This window comes from Ochlerotatus camptorhynchus, unplaced genomic scaffold, assembly GCF_037179485.1.
Source record: "Ochlerotatus camptorhynchus isolate MF236.1 unplaced genomic scaffold, CSIRO-AGI_Acam_v1.1 ptg000003l, whole genome shotgun sequence".
NCBI classification, from domain to species: Eukaryota; Metazoa; Arthropoda; class Insecta; order Diptera; family Culicidae; genus Ochlerotatus; species Ochlerotatus camptorhynchus.
In genome coordinates this window covers 1,901,040-1,923,319 of record NW_027040495.1, presented here as the reverse complement: position 1 = coordinate 1,923,319, position 22,280 = coordinate 1,901,040, and the positions used below count along the sequence as shown (strand labels likewise).

The 22,280-nt window shown below is 41.6% G+C and overlaps 3 protein-coding genes across 6 annotated transcripts in view; 1 reads left to right on the top strand and 2 right to left on the bottom strand.

Annotated features, from left to right (window-relative positions):
• Positions 1–6,094, top strand: part of LOC135710518 (uncharacterized) — a 47,339-nt gene extending 41,245 nt beyond the window's left edge. For all 4 annotated transcript variants that reach the window (XM_065233220.1, XM_065233292.1, XM_065233147.1 and 1 more), the window contains 2 exons: positions 1,867–2,126; positions 2,191–6,094. In XM_065233220.1, the coding sequence (XP_065089292.1) occupies positions 1,867–2,126; positions 2,191–6,054 (4,124 nt within the window). In that variant the 3' untranslated portion in view covers positions 6,055–6,094. The remainder of the gene's footprint in view (positions 1–1,866; positions 2,127–2,190) is intronic.
• Positions 6,055–22,078, bottom strand: LOC135712591 (uncharacterized). Its single transcript, XM_065235579.1, has 4 exons — positions 21,826–22,078; positions 21,629–21,752; positions 6,249–6,399; positions 6,055–6,140 (listed from the first exon to the last, which is right to left on the bottom strand). The coding sequence occupies exons 1-3, from the start codon at positions 21,911–21,913 to the stop codon at positions 6,276–6,278; spliced, it is 336 nt and encodes a 111-aa protein (XP_065091651.1). The 5' UTR covers positions 21,914–22,078; the 3' UTR covers positions 6,055–6,140; positions 6,249–6,275.
• Positions 10,145–10,709, bottom strand: LOC135712396 (uncharacterized). Its single transcript, XM_065235400.1, has 3 exons — positions 10,523–10,709; positions 10,329–10,452; positions 10,145–10,273 (listed from the first exon to the last, which is right to left on the bottom strand). The coding sequence occupies exons 1-3, from the start codon at positions 10,692–10,694 to the stop codon at positions 10,150–10,152; spliced, it is 420 nt and encodes a 139-aa protein (XP_065091472.1). The 5' UTR covers positions 10,695–10,709; the 3' UTR covers positions 10,145–10,149.
• Positions 22,079–22,280: the final 202 nt, after the last annotated feature.

Below are 22,280 nucleotides of genomic sequence, written 5' to 3'. Positions count from 1 at the left end.
CCTACTTGGTAATATTTAAAAAAAAAATGAATAGGTATTATGAAATTGTCTTCCAATCAAATATTTTCGTCTATTTTGGAATTACTGATAAAAAGAAGTGATATTCAATCTATAACTTGCCAAGTGTGTAACTAATGCCGCGGACATACTTGAGATGACAAACTATGAGCATGAGCATTATTTGTATAACAGATTATAAGCACATCTATGGTCAGACTTGTATAGTTTGTGTATAGTTGTTGTATAGTGCTCATAATTATTATACAAATAATGCTTATGCTCTTAGTTTGTCATACAAGTGTATCCCGGCATAAGTAATACAGGCATAGGTGTGGTGCGAGCGCTTTTGCTCCCTCAATAATTTTCGGATATCGGGAGAACTTTGAGATTTGGGCGTAATTGCTTTTGTAAACAAACATGTCAATCGCTGATTTCTCGCGAATAAAAGAACAATCTCGTGAACAAACTATACCATTCATCTACCTGTTTGTGTTGTTAGTTTGTGATATTGAGCTTTAATTCGAGAGAAATCTTCAAATGAAGTGTTTGTTTACGAAAGCAATTACGCCCTACTCTCGAAGTTCTCCTGATATGTAAATAGTCGTTACCACCCAATGAGGTACAGAGAGACGTGAAGCAGATCGTGAAATATAGTTGTATTAGTAAACCAAAAAATCAACGTAAACGCAAGTAGTGACGTCACTAATTGCTTGTATCGTACAGGGGTTTTACTCACACAACTTAACCGATTGCTTCACCTCGGTAATCCAGCTCATTGGTTACCACCCTCCACTAAAGCCCTCTAATTAAAGCACCGACAAACCGACATGAGTGACCATAGCAAAAACAATAAAATTTCTGACCAAAGCACGCTTCTCACTGCACATTTAAATTGGCCGTTTACGATTTTCGGGCATAAGTCAGAATTAGGTGTCATGTCGGTTTGTCGGTGGTTAAAGTATGAACGACTGTCACCACAAAAGTGAAAAAAAGCTGTTCCAATCGAGCAAAGTGGTGCATTTTGATGGTTCGATTGGAATAACTTTTGACAGACGTCCATACTTTTACTGTGGGCTTTACCCTCCTCCTCCCACCAATGTTCGAGCCTTTTTTCGCTATACTGGGTATCATACAGAGTTTGGTTTTTAAAGAAAATGCAATTCATTGAAATTCGGGAGAATATCTCTCGGTTTTGTGTGAAATTCGGGCGAGTGGTATTCGGGAGAATGTAATGGAACTCACAAAATCAAGTGTTTACTTATAGAAGGATGGACAGTCATCCATAAACTCGCCACACACTCCGTTATTACCTCAAACTGTCCACGTGAAGAGACCCTTACTTGGATCTTCTCTTCTTCGTTGGGACTTTACGCCGGCTCTCAAATTAGTGTTCTAGATACAGTTCCACAGTTGTTAATTGAGATCTTTCTATGCCTGTACCATTTTTGTATGTATTATTATTAATGTGTGGCAAGTACAACCATGCTCGATGAACAGGGAAGTCGAGAAATTTTCCAACCCGAAAAATTCCTAACCGGTACTGCGAATCGAACCCAGCCAGCCGCCTCCAGTATGGTCTAGCTTTATAGCTAGCCTTAGCCAACTAAGCTACATAAGGGAGACACAGTTTTGTTAACTTTCAAGGAGTACAATGCGTAGATAGGTAAATTTGTTTGCACTGCGTTAATTATTGCTAAATTTAATGACAATTTTCCAAAAAAATAGTAATTCGAAAAGTTAAATTTTGTAAAAGTGATGGCGGGGGTGCCGAAGTTTTTAGATTCCGTAGATTAAAACAATCTGTAGAACTGAAAACACTGCTTGGATATGTACTCATAAATATCATCATCCCTGTCTACTCCACAGTATGCAGAGAGTCGTTCTACATCCTGTCGGCGTACATGAACCATCTGTCTAGCCATGGGGTGGCTATGGTCAGCTGCCAGGTGTGCAATATGAGCATCGACAAAAAGTGCATGGCTCGGCATCTGCTGCTACATTCGATAGGATTGTACGAATGCGTCTATTGTTTGTTCGGTGCGAACACCAAATCGACCATGGCGCTTCACGTGAGCAATGCGCATTGCTCAAAACCACTGTACTGCTGTGTCCGTTATAATAAGAAGGTACGTACTTGGGAGATTATACCTAGTTGGGAAAATGATAATAATTCTAGTGTTTAAATTTCAGAGACCAGACGGCGTGGACTATCCGCCTAATAAGATCGAATCGATGGAGTTGAAAACGATGAGTTGCACGGTATCTCCGGATCTGTTCAAAAGGTGCAACTATACTCCTGAACAGTTGAACTACAAACCGATCGGCTTACAAGTCAATCAATCCATGGCATACCCGAAAAAAGAACCGGTGGTAAACAAGATCATGTCGAATGCAGTCGCAACTCCTGCTACTGCAGGACCAAGTTCATCAACAGAGGCTTCGAATATTCAGATTCAAATTACTGATGAAGCGGGTCGTCCATTGATCATATCCATTCCGGTACAGAATGCTAGACCACCTGCCCCTTCAGGACCTGGTCAACCTACGACCATAACAACGGGACCGAGTGCCACTGGTCCACCTCCGATACAAATGCCGATGATAAGCTCTGTACAGGGTGGTGTTCAAAGTTTTGCTTCTCACAAGCAATCACCGCTTCCGGTGATTAGCAGCGTTCAAGGCATGGTATCGTTGCCTCCACTGACGGCTATTCATCGAAACGATGGACTTCCTGTGATAAGCTGCGTTCAGAGTGTAGCTCAGCTTCCACCGGAGTCGCCGTCGATAGTTCCATCAGCCAACAGTGTTGTGCCAAAACCTCCTGCACTGACAGCCATAACTCCCAGTGGTCTGATAACTATACCCAACATTCCCGGTATTACAATCACTGCCAAGCCTATAACAACTTCCGCGATGAGTTCGACTCCGATTATCACAAATGTACAATCGCTTCCAATGATTCAAGGGCCTCTTCCAATGGCACCAACGAAAGCAAAGCCACCGCAAGAACCGGTCAGTAGCAGTACCGTTGTGACGAGCTCTGCCGAATCCAAAGGCGATATGTACAAAACTACGGTAGCTGAAGCGGATACGCAATCCAGTAACAGTAATGGTGTTAGTTTGGAATCCGACGAAGATTCTCGGGCAGATTCGAGTAAATCTGGTACGCCTGTTCCGTCACCATCTCCTCAGCCGGGTTGTTCCAAGGAGTCGCCACTGGTGAAGAAGTTTTCCAGCACGACTCAGATACGGATCGATTTCCTGTTCAAGGGAAGTATTGACAAGTTTGATCGGTTGGAGAAAAAAGTGAGCCAGATGATAGAGCACACGGGATTTTGCGGAATGGCTTTGAATGTCTGTGGGGTCGAGGGATGTAACAGCAAGTTTACTGATCCGGTGAAACTGAATCTGCATTTGCTCAAGTTTCATAACTTATCGAATTACAACTGCTTCCACTGTTCGGATCGATTCAAAACGGCGCATGAATTGATAACCCATGTGAAGACTCACGGGCGACATCGTTATTTGTGTTTTATGTGCGATCGCAAGAGCCATTTTCTGAAGATGATGATTTTGCACGTGCAGCACGATCATAACAGTACCGATGTGATCTTGACTTACCTGCACCCGAAAAAGCGGGACATCCATAATGATCTGGTGATTATTTGTCCGCAGAATGTGACTGCTGGGCAGTTGCAGGATTATGCGAATAATATCCTAAAGGAGGAAGGTATAAGCGAGAAAAAGCGGTTCGCTCCGAGCGAAATTGATCAGCTTCCGGTGGAGGAGATCTTCGCAGAGGATCTTTTCTGTGCCAGCTGTGACTATACGACGAAGATTAGGAAGAATCTCAAGCGCCATTTGGAGAAACATAACGATGCATCTGCTGTGAGCATAGCAAACCTACCAGAACTGGAATGTATGCCGCCTGATGAACCTGACATTATGTTTGCATCTGATGAAGTGGCCTCTAGCGCAACTATTCCTCAGAGAGTTGATCCGATCAAGCTGTACCAGTGTGGAATATGCAAATTTGATTGTCCTCCGGTGTTTGCCGATCTGCGAACTCATGTTTACCGGACACATCGTAATGAGAAGACATACAACTGTCCGCACTGTAATGCTGTTCTCAGTGATGGTTTTATTTGCATTGACAAGATTGCAAACCATTTGAAACTGCATGGAAATAACCTGTACAAATGCAACCATCAAGAATGTGACTATCTTCGCGAGGAGAAGTTCCTTATCTTGGCCCACATCAAGCAGTGTCATGGGAATTTGGGGTCGGTTCTGGTGCTACGGGAAGCGCACTACACTGCAGATCCGGAATGGCAGTGCGATCTTTGCGAAATGATTCGTCCATCCAGAGCGGAGATGGTGGAGCACATGACAAAAGATCACAAGCTAACGGACAATCAGTACAAATGTTCGTATTGCGCGTATAAATCGTCCGATAATGAATCTTTCAAGTTACACTTTACGAAAAATCACCCAAACAGCGAAATACTTATAATTTCTTTGTTCCATGAATTACCGCCTAAGAAAATTCCAGTGGATCAATCGGAATCGGCATGTCAGCAAGTTGGATCAGGTGATGACAAGGGAAGAAAATTTAGCTGTGGAATTGAGTCGTGTTCTTTCGTGTCGGTCAATGCCGGGGATACTAAGAGCCATTTTCTCGAACAACATCCAGATCAAACGTTGGTTGTTTTCGATGACTCAGCTATCGAAAAGGAAAAACGAAAGCGTTTCGACTATTTTGTAAAGTATGTCTGTTACTATTGTCAGGTGCAGTGTGACTTGATGGACGACATGGTAGAGCATTGGAGCAAGCTGCACAAGGAGGACGGTGGTGGCAAGCCCCTGATGTATAAATTGTACAAACTCGTTCGTTGCTTCTATTGTGACAAACTGTCGACGTATTATGATATCAAAATGCACGCCATGGTCAATCACCCCGGCCAGATCTTTGCGTGTGTGGATCATCAGAACGCATTCAAGTGTGGCGAGTGTCCCTATGTTGTCACAGGAGAAAAAATCGATTTGCTGAAACATTTCAAGGTGTATCACAGCGCTAGCAAAAATGAAGACCCTTGCGACTACATGGATGACGAATTCCTTCATAGAATGCTCGAGCAGAACAACAGCCTTTACACGTGCAACCACTGTAAGTTGACCTTTGACAGTCGTTATGAGTACGAAAATCATATTGACGTATGCATTTATGCCGGAGAACCCAGCAGTTTCTCCCTGACCCCGAAATCCGTTCGAATCCGTCACATTTGTAGCTGTTGTACTGATGTGTTCAGTAATGAATACAGCATCGCTAAACACATGAGAAATCATCTCGCTCAGTACAACTGTCGCTACTGTAAACGGGAATTCAAGCAGCTTAAACTTCTGAATCAACACCAGATCCTTTTGCACAACGCTCACGACAAGGATTTTCTGCTGAAAGATCTCAGCCAATTCAGAAGCCAGTTCCTTAAAATCAAGATGCTATTCCCAAATGGTCTGGTGCTGAGCAAGGTGGACGCATATCGAACAGTATGCGGTTCTGTCGAGGACATCATCAACTATGCCCGTGTTGTCAACGACGAAGAAATGTCCGAACTCATGTTCAGCCGATCCATCGAGATGCCACTTATCTACGAGAATGAATCCGGATATACCGTCCATACAATCTGCAAGGATTTCCTAGAGACTCATCCGAGCATGGTCTTGGAGTTGGATCAACTGTCAGAGGAACAAATGGAGGAAATATGCGAACAAGTTTACCTGCTGGCCAAAGCGACAGCTGGCAGCAGTAACAGTTCAACCTCTTCTCGTGCCCAAAGGAAACGTGGCCGACCTAGAAGAAAGATCACAGCTACTCCAAGCAATACCGACGACGATGATGATGATGATGATTGGAGACCGGATCGGAAGCGGCCCTGTTCGAAAACCAGTGTGACGAAACTGCCTGCCATAAAAAAAGAGAAGATAATCGATTCAGATTTTTCAGCTTCGGACGATGAGTTGTTGATAAACTTAAAGAAAGAATGTGTCGAGTAAGTTGTGATGCATTTTATTTATTCTACGAATCAATCAGTATCTGCTAACGAAAATACAAGACATCACTATTCCAGGGCATTTGAAATCTGCAAATAGAAACAAATAAGTATTACCGCTAAAGCTATTGATGTTGAGTTATTTTTTCCGAACACCCTGCGATAAAATATAGCTCATAAAACATAAAACAAGTGCACCTTTAATTCTTGATAGGTACGGCGCTTTTACAGATAATTGGTTTCCCCATTGATAACGCATTTGTATTTTCTACAGCATTCCGGATAAGACTGGCTTAGGTCCTGTTCAATTTCTACGCAGTCTGGACTGGAAACATGTACTGAACCACATCTGAAATTGAAGAGAGAGAGAGAGAGAGTCACATTAACATTACCATTAAGTTCCATAAATTGTGAGTGTGATAACATTTTCGGAGTTGGTAGAGTGCAAAAATAACTTCTTCGCATTTCAAGCTTATTTCTTATCCCTATTAGCTTATTGCGTGCTCTCAACCACAGTTATTAATTGCGAGCTTTCGATGTTTGTACCATTTTTTCATTTGTATAATTATGTGGCAAGTACCATCATACTCTATGACCAGGGAAGTCGGGAAAAAAAATCTACCTGAAAAATTCCTAAACCGGACCAGGAATCGAACCCAGTCACCTCCAGGATGGTATTGCTTTGTAGCTGCGCCTTTACCGACTGAGCTAAGGAAGGGGCCCCAAGTGGAAACATAAATAAGGGACGAAAACATAATTTTTGCGACATTAAATAGGTTAAGTTAGTCAGTAATGGTGTATGCAACAGCAAGGACACAAAATCATACGTAATGGTACCATGGCCCTACCCATTTAAATCACATAGACCATGATTGATAGGGTAGAGAAGTAAAGCTGTTGGTCCCCGGTTCATGAGTTGATGGGTCTTTAGGTAGGGTCCAGTTGTGGGAGCTGCCTCCCTGGCGTCGGTAGCATTGGTGCTCAGTACGGAAAACAAAATCAAGAAAAAAATATCAACAGGCTCAATGTAGCCCTAATACTGGTTTTAGAAAGCAAACCATCATTGGGGTTGAGTCCGCATCGTGCCATGCGGATCTATTTGCTTTTTGCTGAAGGAATTGTTACTAAAAAAAATGAAAAAAAAAAAATTCAGTCATATAGCTAGTAAAAAAAAATTTATTCTTCAAAAAAACGTCGATGAATATTGGAGAAGAGGCCCTGGTCAGCCGTACGACGCTCTCATAAGAGCGCTGGACGGCACTGAAATCATTCTCATTTTTTATTGAACACCCGTTACTACCTAAAGTTACAACAAATTTAAAGAGCACTTTTCAGTGCTCAATATACCTCTAAATTGTCTACCTTTTCGACTCTTATTCCCCTTCGATCCTTCTTTGGACCCTACCCGACGTAATCCTTTTTGGATATCGATTTGGAAAATTCCTCTTCGATCCTTCAGATTCTTATAGTAATCTGCTTGGAAGTCGAAGTTGATAAAAAATTTACAGCCGCCATGGCGCCTAAGCGCAAAAGAAAAGGGGCAATCTCTTGATCCCCCTCCTGATGAAATTAATTTGAGCAATAAATTTGATTTGCTCGCGGATGATGAGAATGATCCATCATCCAGGAAAAATTCTAACAAACTTTCGTGGCTTAATGCCAAGAAGTAAAAGATTCCCCCTATTATGATAACCACATTCGATTTCCATGCTCTTCGCACGAAACTTTTGAACTTCGTGAAATTGAAGTTTTCACTGCCGCCGTGTATTGGTTGAAGCCGTGTATTGGCTGAAACCTTGGACGGATTCAAATGTCTTTTCTCAAGTATCTTACTGAGAAGCAGCATAAATTTTTAACTTACGACACCAAAATTGAACGTGTGTTGAAGGTTGTCATGAAAGGACTGCCCAGTGATGAATCCCTGGATCAGATCAAAGATGAACTGGCAAAATTACTTGGAGTTGTGCCAGTCCAAGTAATCAAAATGAAAATGAAATCCCGTCCTGGCGATTCGCGTGACGGGATTTCTAATGATTTTTATTTAGTTCACTTCAAGCATAGAGGTAACTCTAAGACCACTGGGTCCCGAAGAAAATCATTATTATTTTTGGCTCACTCAGTACCAGAACAACGGTCCCAAGCAGTCCCAAGCTATTTCACTCACCCCTGCATGTTCTGCATGAATCCACACACCCCTGATGTTATTTGTCAAACTTTCATAGCGAATCAAAACAAACATAGTGTAGTAATAGAATTTCAACTAGAATAGGGTACGTTAATCGTTTGCTTGGGACCAATAGGCTACTTAAGTGGTGAGCCAATTTAAAATCGTTAGTTTCGTATTGATTGTTGCTTCAAGTCTAGTGAACTAAACAATCTTAACGCCTTAAAAAAAGCCTTATGCTTCATGTCCGAGTGTATAATTTAGGTAGGTGCACTTTTGTTCGATTATCGTTATTTTTTACCGAATTTTAGGTATTCCTGCTTTACTTTGCATTCTAGTCGAAATTCTAGTACTACACTATGTTTTGATTCGCTATGAAAGTTTGACAGATAAAATGAGGGGTTCGGGGATTTTCATATGTTTGGAGGGGTGCATTGATTGCTTGGGATAGTACCAGAGCTGAGCCAAAAAGTTGAGTACGTTTCTTCGGGACCTTCTGGTCTTATAGTTACCTTTATGATTCTTCTGCGTTCTTTTTACGACAGCCAGTGATGGAGGAGAATTAACAGCAGACAACGAGGAGGAGGATGCCCTCGACGAAGAGATCCTGATTCTCCAAATGAAAAAAAAAAAAAAACAATGACTTACGCCGGGAACTGGCTAGTAACGAGTTAGTTCGGCCACCAGAGTATCGGAATGTAAGGCACCTTGTCCCATCGTTTACTGGCGGTTCCTGAGAGATGGATGAATGACTGCGAACGTGCGTTTGATTCTGTGGGCGGAGATGCAGATATTTTGCTAATATGCATCCGCGGATTAATAAAACCGGGTACGGAGGCCGAATGGTTTCTGCGTGTGGACTGTTCTGCCTCTTACGCTGAATTTCGTGATAACTTCGGTCATTGATTCACGAAGGCAGAAATCATCGATCGGCTCAGGAAAACCACGTTTTTTTTCCTTGATTTGTTTTTCGTCGATCTTGTTTTCCGTGCTGAGCACCAATGCTACCGACGCCACCTCGTCGTAGAACACCGCCTTTGTCGCATCGGGATCTATACGCATCGAGCATTCTTCGTTCAGCGGAACGGCGCCCACCGTGCTGTAGTAGGGGCAGAAGACAGTAGCATCGAAACCGTAAGTATAGAATAGTCAATTTGAGCTCAAATTTAGGAACCTTCCCCAGACCAATGTAAATAGTCCGGCTGTTTTAACTCTGAGAAGTTCCAAGAAAATATAAATGCTTTTTCGCCTAGTTGATTATTAAGCTTCGTCCTAAATACTATAGTATTAAGAGTTTGTTCTTTCCTTTCCGCATATTTTGTTTCCCGTTTGGGTAAGCTAGGGAAACCGTAGTGTTTGAGCCATTTAAACTCGCCCTCAGACCGAGTCTCATTGCCGGACCGGAAAACGCGTCAGCAGTCTTTCTAGTCAGAGAGTGGCGCTTAAGCCATAGAGGTAACTCTAAGACTAGTAGGTCCCGAAGAAACGTGATCAACTTTTTGGCTCAGCTCTGACTATCTTCGGTTCCAAGCTAATCGATGCAACCCTCGAAACAGGAAAACCCACGAGCCTCTCATTTTATCTGTCAAACTTTCATAGCGAATCAAAACAAACACAGTGTAGTACTAGAATTTCGACTAGAATGGGGTACGTTAATCTTTAGCTTGGGACCAATAGGCTAGTCAAGTGAGCCAATTTAAAATCGTTAGTTTTCACCTGTTGCTTAAGCTGCTGTGCGTTGTGTGTACAACACAAGAACAGAACAGAATTTTGGTATTTATCGGTATGAAAAACAGAAAATCGGTATATATTTTTGTCCTCAATTATTTATCGATATGGCGTTAAAAAAATCGGTACAAATACCGATTTATCGATAGTTCTAGCAACGCTGACTGCATATATAAAGTATACATTCATTTCACTGCTGGAAAATGATCAATGATAAGAAACTTTTCCATCGTGTACGCATTTATATTTTTTGCAGCATTCTGGGTAGTCCTTGCTTAAATCCTGTTCTATCTTTTCGCAGTTTGGGTCGTCTAGTGTATACACAATGCAGCTAAAATGATAGATATAGATGGTTCATGTTCTTCTTTTGCAATAGAAACGTTTACCTCGTGTAAGTCAGGGAGAAATCCTTGGAGCAGAAAGCCTCGGTACAGGTGCCGGGAATCGATTTTGTTTCATCAGGATTGAACTCAATATCCGAGGAAGAATCGTAGCACTTGCCCGGATGATCTGGAATCACATCACAAATTGTAGCACTCGTTGCCATGTGATCAACAAAGTGCCAATTAGTATTACAAACCTGGATGAGTTGCGTTTAACAGGACGCTTTGCCCAGCAAGTGCTACTGCGATTAAAGAGCACAGAGCAATAATCACTACGAGTACCTTCATCATACACAAATTATTGATTAGCAAGAAAAGCACGTTGTGACTCACGACAAGTATCAGCGAGAACTGTGCTCCTTTAGACATCGGTCGGTGGTTTTAACGATTGTAGCACTGTATTGTTGATAATGAACGACAATATGTAAATATCTCGATCAGGTTTTATGAGGATCTTTGTATATACCGTGAACATGTGTTAAACTACCTTCAGACTTCTTTCCATTCACAAAAATAAAATAATACTGCGACATTGTGTAATGGTTCCAAAGTCGGCAAGCTGTTTGTTTGTTTCTACCTAAGGTTGATTCTTTGTAACAGTCAGTCGTCTGATCCAAATTATAACACATTTACTTTCATCTATACTAAATTATGCAGCTCAAAGCAACTGTGGTTTACGGTTTGAAGAAAAAAAAAACTGAAATTCGCAGTGGTTCTAAGTGGTTGTGTGCTTACATTATTGTATTTTGCATTTGAAACTGGACTCTTGACAAGTGCGCAATCGCCAAGTGCTCTTTTACTTTGCATCTGTTTTGAGCACTCGTTTTCTTCTTTGCTTTATTCAATCTAAAAAAAACAATCAACTAGGTTCAATTTTGTGTTTTAGCACCCATTTACTATTTTAGGCAATCAATATTTAAACGTTAATTTCACTGTATTTTCTCATCCGCTGGATGTATTCAAACGATTCTTAAGCTTTTCAGATTCAATCTGATTTCAGTTTAACTACTGAACAATCCTTTTATGCCATATTTTTCTTTAAATGAAATATTAGCACTACAAAATATGGCTCTTTTTTAGGGTTGCCGATAATAGAACACACAGAAAAAAGTGGTTGAATGTTACATCCAAACAGCTGCACAGAGGTCATTCCGCTGGTTGTGTAATATTTCGTTGTACGATGTACATTGATTTTGCGAGCAAAATTACATCCATTGATGTAATATTGTATCTGCTTTTTGCTATTACATAATTATTCAGCTTGAATTACGTTGATCGATATTACAATTTGTTTTACTGTGCAGCTGATAGAAATCACTTTATACCTTTTGGCAAATTTCTATTGCTGATTATTCAAAAAATTTATAAGTCAAGTAATAAGTAGACACCTTGCAAACAGTTAATGATCATGTGTCAAATGACATATATAAATGGTCACACATACCATATATGCATTCTTATAGGACCTATGTTTTGGCAAAAATGAATGAAATAATTAATTTTCGTTTCGTGTAGGTTGGCGATACACATCGTAGTAATCCCTCGATTGCCACCGCACGGTGTCAAATTGGTAAACAAAACAAATCAGTGCAGTGACTGTCTTGTAACGGCAGTACCTAGTTGTTCGTTTTTCGATTCTCGTAAGTAGGAACATAATAATTATTTTTATTATGAACTCATCATTTTTTTTAAACAGTTGAAGATTGGCGAGAGTACTCGCGGTCGTCTCGAGATTAGTAGAGATTTACAGTTTCATGGATGGGGTGAGGGAGAAGGAGAACATGAACTTATTCCTATTCAACTTGATATCAACACTGTAATTATACTATTATTACAAAACACACACACAACCAAAATGCAAACTAAACACAAGGTTAATCAAACTTACAATCTAAGGTTAATATTCTTCAAGAAAACATATATGAGCTTCATAAACTCCAGATCACGCCCAGCCAAAACATCCTGAACTGGAACCTTAGGTTGTCTACCTCGAGCCCGAAGCGAATCATACAGCTCAGATCTGACTCCACGATGCTCAGCACAAGACCAAATAATATGATCGGCGTCTTGGTAACCTTGTCCACATTCACAGAGATTGCTGTCCCCAGCCCAACACGGAACAAGTGAGCGTTTAACGAGTAGTGATTGGACATGAGGCGAAACATCATACGAATGAAGTCTCAACCCACATCCAACCCGTTGAACCAACGATTCTTCGACACCTTAGGAATGATCGAATATAGCCATCGTCCCAAACTCCATTTATTTTGAAAGCTGGCGAGCGACTGTTGACCATTAATGAAGAAAAGATCGTTGAAGGCGATCTGTCGATCGTAAATATCGCCTTCCATAGCGCCCACCTTTGCAAGTGAGTCCGCTTTCTCATTGCCCGGAATCAAGCAATGAGATGGGACCCATGCAAAGGTGATGACAAAATATCTTAAAGATAAAACCCTTAGAAGCTCTCGTATTTTCATGAGAAAATACGAGGAGTGCTTTACCGGCCTCATGGAGCGAATAGCCTCGACAGAACTGAGACTATCCGTAAAAATAAAATAATGATCTGGTGCAAGTGAGGCGATAGTTTCTAGCGTATAATGTATTGCCGCCAGCTCAGCAACATATACGGAACAAGGGGCATAAAGCATTCGAGAGGCGCTATGAAATTCGTTATAAATACAAAAACCAGCGGACGCCTCTATTAGTGATCCATCTGTGAAGAACGATCTTGCGGAATCAACTTGGCCAAACTTTGGAGTGAAAATTGACGAAGCAATCATGGAACGATGATGCTCTGGGATTCCGCGAATCTCTTGCGTCATGGATAAATCTAAACGAACAGAATTTCCGAAGTCGGTGAAGCAAACATGATAGGGATTATGCTGCGAAGGGCTGACATCCTGTGTTATGTACACGTAGTACATTGACATAAAACGAGTGTGATGGTTTAGCTCTTTGGTTTAGCTCAAGAAGCTCCTCAAAGTTTGCAATCAACAGTGGGTTCATAATTTCACAACGGGTGAGGAGCCTGAGGGACAATTCCGAAAACCGATCAGAGAGTGGCAAGATGCCCACCAACACTTCAAGACTCATCGTATAAGCCGAGTGCATGCATCCTAACGCGATACGAAGACAACGATACTGGATCCGTTTCGGTTTGATGACGTGCGTTTTAGCCGCCGACTGGAAGCAGAAACTACCGTACTCTAAAACCGATAAAATCGTTGTCCGGTACAACGTTAGAAGATCTTGCGGATGGGCTCCCCACCACGTTCCGGTAATTGTACGGAGAAAATTGATCCTTTGTTGGCATTTCCGCTTCAGATACTCAATGTGGGATCTCCAGGTGCATTTAGAATCGAACCAGCCCCAAGATATTTTAAGGACATAGGATGAGTTATCGGTTTACCCAAAAGTTGAAGCTTTGGTTGTGCTGGGCTATGCTTCCTAAAAAAAAACTACCAACTCAGTTTTCTCCGTGGAGAATTCGATACCTAGCTGAATAGCTTAAGTAGACAAATTGTCTAAGGTATCCTGTAAGGGCCCTTGCAGGTCGAACCCTTTGGGCCCTGTGACAGACACTACGCCGTCATCTGCAAGTTGTCTCAACGTGCAGTTTTCACTAAGACAATTATCAATTTCTCTGACGTAGAAATTATACAAAAGGGGGCTTAAACATGATCCCTGGGGGAGACCCATGTAGCTAAATCGTGAAGCTGTAGAGCTTCCATGAGAAAAGCTCATATGTTTCTCTGACAGCAAATTGTACAAAAAGTTATTAATTGATGGAGAAAGTCCACATGCGTGGAGTTTGTCTGAAAGGACTTCAATCGATACTGAATCAAAAACCATCTTGATATCCAACAAAACAGAAGCCATTTGCTCTTTTTTTTTAGCAAAAGCCAGCTGAGTTTCTATGGAAAGCAACGCGAGACAGTCATTCGTTCCCTTGCCCCTACGGAAACGTTCCCTTGCCCATGTACCCTGAGTATCTGAGAGTAGGTGGTTTGTCCAAGCGGAAAAGGATCATTTTCTCCAACAATTTTCGAATACACGATAACATCGCGATGGGTCGGTACAAGTTGTAATCTGACGCGGGTTTGCCTGGCTTTTCAATGGCTATAACTCTCACCCGCCTCCTATCATCCGGGACAATATTGAGCTCCAGGAACTGACCAAACAAGTTCAACATGCGCCTCTTAGTGACGTCTGGGAGGTTCTTCAACAAGTTGAACTTGATCCATCCAGCCCTCGGAGCCGAATTGCCACACGAAAGGAGCGCGATTGAGAGTTCCACCATTGAAAAGGCTGGCTCATCTCGTCCACCGAATTCGTCGTTTCGCGAGGAATCATCCGTGCCGGCATGGAATCAGGACACACTTTTCGCGCGAACTTGAGAATCCAACGATTCGAGTACTCCTCGCTCTCGTTGTTTGAAGACCGGTTACGCATTCTTCGCGCCGTACTCCAAAACGTATTCATCGACGTTTTGCGTGATAATCTGTCCACGAATTGCCGCCAGTATCCGCGTTTCTTGGCTTTAATGAGGCTCTTGAGTTCGCCTTCAAGAGCCGAGTACGCTTCGAAATGTACGGGTGTTCCACGGTTCCGGAAAAGCTTAAACGCGTCGGACTTTTTACGATAAACCCCAGTGCATTGCTGGTCCCACCAAGATAATGGCTAAAATGTACACAAACATCAGGATACAATTAGGTTCACGAATTTTCACTTTTAAACCACTGTGCAAGGGGAAGGAGGTTTCCTACGGTAAGACGTTCCTGGAACCGGCCGAGTTTGAGCTTGAAGCGCGCTGTCCAAGATCAGATTGGAGAAGAAGTTATATTCCTCCAATGGTGGAAGCCCTTCTACCGACGTTAGGGCATCTTCTATCACATTCTTGAACTTTGTCCAATCGATATTACGGATAAGATCGTACGCGATGTTAACGGGTTCCGACGGATTGAACCCACTGGCAACTGAAACTTTGATCGGCAAGTGATCGTTATCGTCTTGAATCACATTCCACGTGCAATCCAAAGATAATGAATTAGAGCAAAGTGTGAGGTCTAATCTACTTCCATTCGAGGGTAGGCCAGCCAAACGTGTTACTTCTCCATTGTTAAGAATTGTCATATTGAATTTCTCCACACGCTATTTCAAAACTACCTAAATTTGGGTACAATCCACCCAGATCGGTCAGAACTGAACCTACCCAAACATGGGTAAACTGTGTTGGGAGTGACAAGTTGACAAATGAACAACATTGTCATGTATCCGATCGACGTTGTTCATTTGTCAACTTGTCACTCCCAACACAGTTTACCCATTTTTGGGTAGGTTCAGTTTCTACCGATCTGGGTGGATACTACCCAAATTTGGGTAGTTTTGAAATAGCGTGCATACATTCCAACCAAAATCCCCATACAAACTTTAAACCAAACGCGCCAGCTCATGTTACACCAAAATGAGCTAAAATTTGCAGGATTGGTTTTGGCAACTAATGACACAAATCGGGGCGTTGGCCCGTAGAAAAAAAGTTGAGAATAGTGTCCTAAGTACGACCGCATTATTGACGTACGACTAAGAGATTGTTTTTAATATTTACAAAATTATTGATTTATAAATTTAATTTTTAAACCACCCAAAATTCAATTCCATATTCAACGTTATGAAAATAGGCGGCATTCAGTATCCTTAATTGAAGGTTAAATTTCAAAAATTCAAAATTGGTTAGGTAAGGATCCATCCAGGATAAAAGGTGTTCAAAATTAGGATCCAAGCACGTACAATCAACTTTCGGTAGCCGAATAAACTATGTGTTAGAGTAAACGAAGCAGCATTCCGCTAATTAAAATGTATTTCATCAAACAATACAAAAACGGGTTAAAACACTTATAAGTGCGTTTCACACCATATCGCATTTTGATATTGCAGAATTATGACAGATAAACAAAATCTCATTTGAGCTTATCTTTTATATGTTTTCAATTTAAAATCCATTAAATAGCTAACACTGTAATTCAATACATTGAAAGTCAATTTATTTGCATCATAGCAACATATTTTAAACACACAACAGAACTGAACTATCCTCGTTAATGTCGTACAATATTAATAACCAAAGCGTGAAAGTTTTATTTATCCATAGAATCAGATTTAATTGTTATTAGATTAAATGACGGTCCCAAGCAACAATAAGGGTTTTATGAGGGTTCGATTAAGACTTGTAGAATGCTTTAAAACCTCGATAAAGCTTGCCTTGTTACTAGGGGGTGTTTGAAAACGAAGTTTAGTGACAGTAATTTGGATTGCCCAGAAACATGGAGCTGCCGGAACCAGATTTATCTGCAGGGTTTAATTTCGTTTTCGACTCACTAATAAAGTGAATGTCGAGCTCGCTCTTAGCTCGTTCAACGACGAGCTGGGAAAACTGCAGGCTCACACGATTGGTCCACATACACGTGGCCACCGAGAGGAGAATGTTCCCAAGTAACCAAAAGTTCCGCATTCAACGATTAAAATCACTTCCAAGTTCCGTAAAGTTCAAATAAAGTTCCGACCGAACCGTCAAGTTCCATAAAGTTCAAATAAAGTTCCGACAGAACTTTCAAGCTCCATAAAGTTCGAATAAAGTTCCGACAGAACTTTCAAGTTCCATGTAGTTCAAATAAAGTTCCGACAGAACTTTCAAGTTCCATAAAGTTCAAATAATATTCTGACAAAACTTTCAAGCCACATGAAGCAATCCGCACAAGTCTTTATTAGTAACAAAATTTAATGTACGTAATTATGAAATGATCAGTGGCCCGAATAAATCATAATTCTTATATTTATGCTGTGCATCAACATTCTATCCAAACATAAAAAATAAATAAAAAGTAATTTCCTGGATTCGAACCCGTGTTTTCGGCATGCGATCTACGAACGCTAACCACTGCGCCACAAATGTGTTGGAATACGATGCGGGCAAACACCAATTTAAAATTCATCAAGGTGTTGTGCTTCGTATTCAAGTCAGTCAGCTGGACTGAAAACTCCAACAGTTTGGCGGGACAACAGCTCACTTTATTATATCTCAGATGACGCAGTGGTTCGTGCTGGAACTCTCACGCAGAAGGACTGGGTTTTAATTCTTCAAACAGCTCCACTTCTCTACTACTAATGCTGATAAATCAATACACATTAATACCTGCCTTTAGAAATAACTTTCATAAAAGTGCGAACTAAATATAGAATTGGTGTAGAGGACAAAAACCTTTTTTAATATTTTCTAAAAGTTCCGTTCAAGTTCCGCCAGAAGTTGCTTAGAATGCTCTTCAATTATGATACCGGAACTTTCAATTTCTTATAACGACTTAAAAATGAGGCTGCTTAGAATTCTATAGACTAACACCAACCAAGCTGCTTAAGCCACAAATAGCCTTTTATCAGAACTTTTGGTTACTTGGGTTGTTCTGCCGTACCTGGTATCAACCGAGGCCGATCGTAATACGGGGTACCCGCACTGGCCTACTGCCTACCGCAGTTTCATGGGGTTATGCGAGGACTCACTTTGGTAAAAATACCAATGGGTCCTATGATGTTGGGAAACTAAAGAAGGAATTACTAAGGGTTTGACTTTTGGACTTATGGATTTCTGACTTTATAACTGATTATTTAATAAGATCACTGACTATTTTGATAACTTTTCCACTAACACAATAGTTTCTTAATAACTTGTACAAATTAATGGTACTTTTGGTTTAACTTTGGTACTGTTCGATCCGTACTGCTTGATAGCCCAAGTGGAAAAGACCTGGAGACAGGCAGTCAACCTTTTCTTTGCTTAATTTCCCAAAATATTACCGATATATTTCTTCCGCATTTGCTTATCCCAAAATTCCTTCTAATGTCCCTTTCTTGATCCCAAACAGTTAGTATACTAATGAATGTAGTGTGGTTGTGTGTTACAGTATTATCTTTAGTGTTCGATCAAGAACTTTGCCGGCCACCGAAGGACTTACTTCGCTGCAATTAGCAGCCACCAAAAATGCACTAAGTCCGGTGTGCACAGAGACGAAATCACTGACCGAGGGCTTGGGTCGCCACAAGCCCTTTTTCGTCCAGGGATCACCACTTCAACTGCAGGCCATTTAAACTTGTCGACCTTCTTACTAAGGTCCAACTGAGATGATCGTAAAAAGGGCACTTTCTTTCTTCTTTTGGAAGTGTCTTCCGAAAGTTTCAGGAAGTTCCTTCAGACATTTTTTTATTCCTCTATTTAACGTCGGTCGCTGTTCCGCAATCTAGTGAAAATCACCAACGGACCTTGATTGCCATCCATTGACGGCAATCGAATGTGTAGGAAGGCAGCTTCCACACCTGCGTAGGATCGCACTCATTCAACACATATGGGCAGGGACCAACGGCTTTACTTCCCTTCCGAAGGAAGACGTGACCAGAGATTTTTATGCCTCAGAAAAATCCCACCGACTTCGGCTGTGATTTAACCCAAACCCATTGGGCTGAGAAAGCAGCCACGTTTACCACTACAACACAGGCATCGGATATCAAACCTTTCACTGTATAGAACCATGGCACTGTGCATGGGGTGTAGAACCACTATTCAATATCCAAACAACCCAACATGCTTTTCTTCAGCAAGAAATCCATCAACTATTGATTTGGTCTTAACTGATTCATGTCAACTTTGTAGCCAATTGGTTACACCAATTGGTTCTGACCAGTAACTTTTGAAATCTCCCAAGAGATAATGTCTAATCCTAATAGCTTCTTCTTCTTCTTCTTCTTCTTCTTATTCGCATTTTAAGCTTATTGCTTAGTGCATATTAGCTTATTGCGTGCTCTCAACTTAGTGTTTTAAATGCAGTTATTAACGAGGTTATTAATTGAGAGCTTTTGATGCCAATTACCAATGCATGAATTTGTATATTGTGTGGCAGGCACAATGATACGCTATACCCAGGAAAGTCGAGAAAATTTCCAACCCGAAAGATTCCCTCGACCGGACCGGGAATCGAACCCGCCGCCTTAGGCTAGGAGGCCCATGTCGATATTGTGCTTGTGGAAATTTTTAGCTCGCACAGAGGAAGCGTTCCAAGTGACGATAGTTACGCCATACTGAATGATAAACTTAACGAGCACTTGGATTTGTTCGGACTTATTGCGGCACTGACGAAAAGCGCTGGTCATGTCGACGAAAATCTTCATCAGCTCATCCGCAGAGAAGAGATCGGGATTGGCGTTTTGCGCTGGTAGTTGTCTCCAGAATCCAGGGGGATGGAGAGTTTTGTCCAGGTGAGGCACCAGACGTTTCTTGACGGGGGCCGGATTGCATCCGTGGATTTTCTTGACCGTGTTGCGTAGCACAAAGTGGCGGGAAGTCCTCCACCCTGAATGTCGGAGTGTTTTCTTTCTTCTGTCCTGGTTGGCTTCTTGTGGACGCCTGCTTTTGGATCCGCTTGAAATCCTCACGTTTGGGGCACTGTTTGTCGGACCCTTGATGAGCTCCACTACAGTTGGCGCATTTGCACGTTTCCGACTCGTCGACAACGCACTCGGAGGAGACATGATTTTGGGCGCATTTTCCACAGTGTGGCTTGATGTAACAGTTTCGGGTGCCGTGCCCGAAATTCAGGCAACGCTGACACTGGGTGACGTCGTGACGGCCGCCACGTTATGGCTCCCATTGAACAATGATGTAGATGGAGCGGATGGCCTTCAACGCATTGAGCGTCACCGTACCCTTCTGAAAATGCACCAGGAAAAGGTAATCCGGGTACGTTTTCACGTTTTCACGTTTTCGTCTCGCCTCATCATCCGATTGGGGCTAGCTTGTAACGGCCCTTGAGTTCTTCTTCGATCGACTTAGGGCTGAAGTTCGGTAAGCCCCTGATGACTACCTTGAAGGGCTTCTCACCGGGGATGTCATGTGTGAAGTATTCCGCCCTGGAATTCTTCAGGTACTTCACGGTTGCTTCATACTCCTCTTTGGTACGCAGCATCACCTTGGTGCTGATCCTGCTCAGTTTGCATTCAGCTGCAACGCCCAGCGATGTGAGATCCAATGAGCGTGCTGAGTGTCACTTTCATCACCACCAGTGGAGCACTCGGGACGGCAGAATTTTCATCATCGACGGTAACGTCGAAATCACCGATGTCGCTGACGTTCATCACGGTGTCGCGGCCACTCGCACCATCGGACTGGCCCTGATTCTTCTTCTTTTTCTTCGTTCGCTTCACCTCCGCTGGTGGGGTATTTCCAACATCGGTGTGAAGAGTAGCGTACCTATTTGTGATAGGTACGCACGAGCTATCTTCACCATTGTTCTCCACTTTCAGAGCTTGCTCCGGGAGCGCTGCCTTCCCATCACGCGATGCGACCGGCACTACGACGCAAACAAACGCGCAACTCGAACAAACGCGCAACTCGAACAACTCGACTGAGCGAGCCAAAACCGGACTGAACTGCTTGACTACTACTACACTACTCGAGTCTCAGATGGAACCATAAAAACGTACATCAACTGAGATCGATAATCCTAATAGCTCTGCTTTCAATTACCATAGAGCTGATTGGCAGCAATAACTATCATTTATGGAATATAAATTCGATCCAAATATTCCTTTACAAACCAAAGATGATATTAATAATGCTCTTGATTCTCTGACTTTAGTTGAAGCAAAATGTACCAAAATGTATCAAAAAGCGAGGTTGAATTCGATTCAATTATAATAGACGATGATCTTCAGCTCTTGATCCGTCTGAAAAATGTCCCTAGGAGGCAATATCAAAGAACACGTGATCCTGGCATGAAAGTTATCTGGTGGGATTTGAAAAAAAAACAAATTAAAAAGCGATTCTCTGTCCTGAGGAACAAAACTTTTGAAAATAATGATTCGAGATTAGACCCGAGTTCCAAAACCTTTTGGAAGCTTACAAGCATTTTGAAAAAAACTTTAAAAGCCTATTCCAACGGTAAAATTTTGATCACAAATTGATGATTCCAGGTACAAAGTAAGAGCTATAACTAAAAAGTTTCATAATATGAAAGCTCTAGGTGAAAGTTAAAAAAAATATCTAGCATCTTATTAAAACGGCAACCATGATAAGGTTTTAAAGCCGAAAGAGAAAATCGATTGATCAATGTTACTTAGGACCTATCTCATTGTTCGGCTTGATTTGGTCTACCGTCGGTGCAACAATCGACTGAATCTTCGGAATCAAAATCGGTCGAACACACGGACGAAACTCGTCTTATTCGGGGAAAAATCGGTGGGATGTTCAATGGGGTACTACTTACCCGTAGTAATTGATGGAAAGGTCCTTTCCACATGTCATTTCCTCACATAGTCCGGGCCTTTGACGGGCTTCAGTAGGTTTGAAATGGATTTCAGTTTGGGGATCATAACAATCTCCAGGAAAGTCTGTAATATTGGAAGTTTATTACTTAAAAACTGTTTCAATACTAATCGGTGTATAACTTATAATTTCTTGTACCCTTATTTTCAGCGTTTAGTAAGATTGCCGTGTAACCTTGGCAACCCAGAATAACTCCGCAGCACAAAATGAAGCAAATTGATTTCATGTTACTCTAGGGGTGACTAATCGTACGTTTTGAATATTTTAATCAACGAGCTGTTCGAGAGGACGGTAAACTGATGACTGATTTAACTTTCCATATTTGATTACACGTGATGCTGTTAGTTCAGTTTTGAGTTCCGTTTTGTGCTGTGATAGGCATTCGACTTTTTTTTTAATATAGACCTGTATGTAGGTTAGGCATGTAGCAGAATATTCTTCCTTGTTTAATACGCTCATACTAACAGTTATACTTCTGCTATACATGTTTTCAATTAAGCACTTCTACAGTGCTTCTACAAACCATTCTATGTTCTTAATTGTATTGTATGATTTTGTGTATTTGTTGCAAGCAGAATGTTATCCTATGTCCA

Coding starts and splice junctions, on each gene's coding strand:
- LOC135712396 (XM_065235400.1), bottom strand. CDS start 10,694: ATGTCTAAAGGAGCACAGTTCTCGCTGATACTTGTCGTGAGTCACAAC. Junction 10,453..10,522: donor GTTAAACGCAACTCATCCAG/GTTTGTAATACT, acceptor ATGTGATTCCAG/ATCATCCGGGCAAGTGCTAC. Junction 10,274..10,328: donor TTCTCCCTGACTTACACGAG/GTAAACGTTTCT, acceptor CTATCATTTTAG/CTGCATTGTGTATACACTAG.
- LOC135712591 (XM_065235579.1), bottom strand. CDS start 21,913: ATGAAATCAATTTGCTTCATTTTGTGCTGCGGAGTTATTCTGGGTTGC. Junction 21,753..21,825: donor ACTAAACGCTGAAAATAAGG/GTACAAGAAATT, acceptor CCAATATTACAG/ACTTTCCTGGAGATTGTTAT. Junction 6,400..21,628: donor CTTTCCATCAATTACTACGG/GTAAGTAGTACC, acceptor CTTCAATTTCAG/ATGTGGTTCAGTACATGTTT.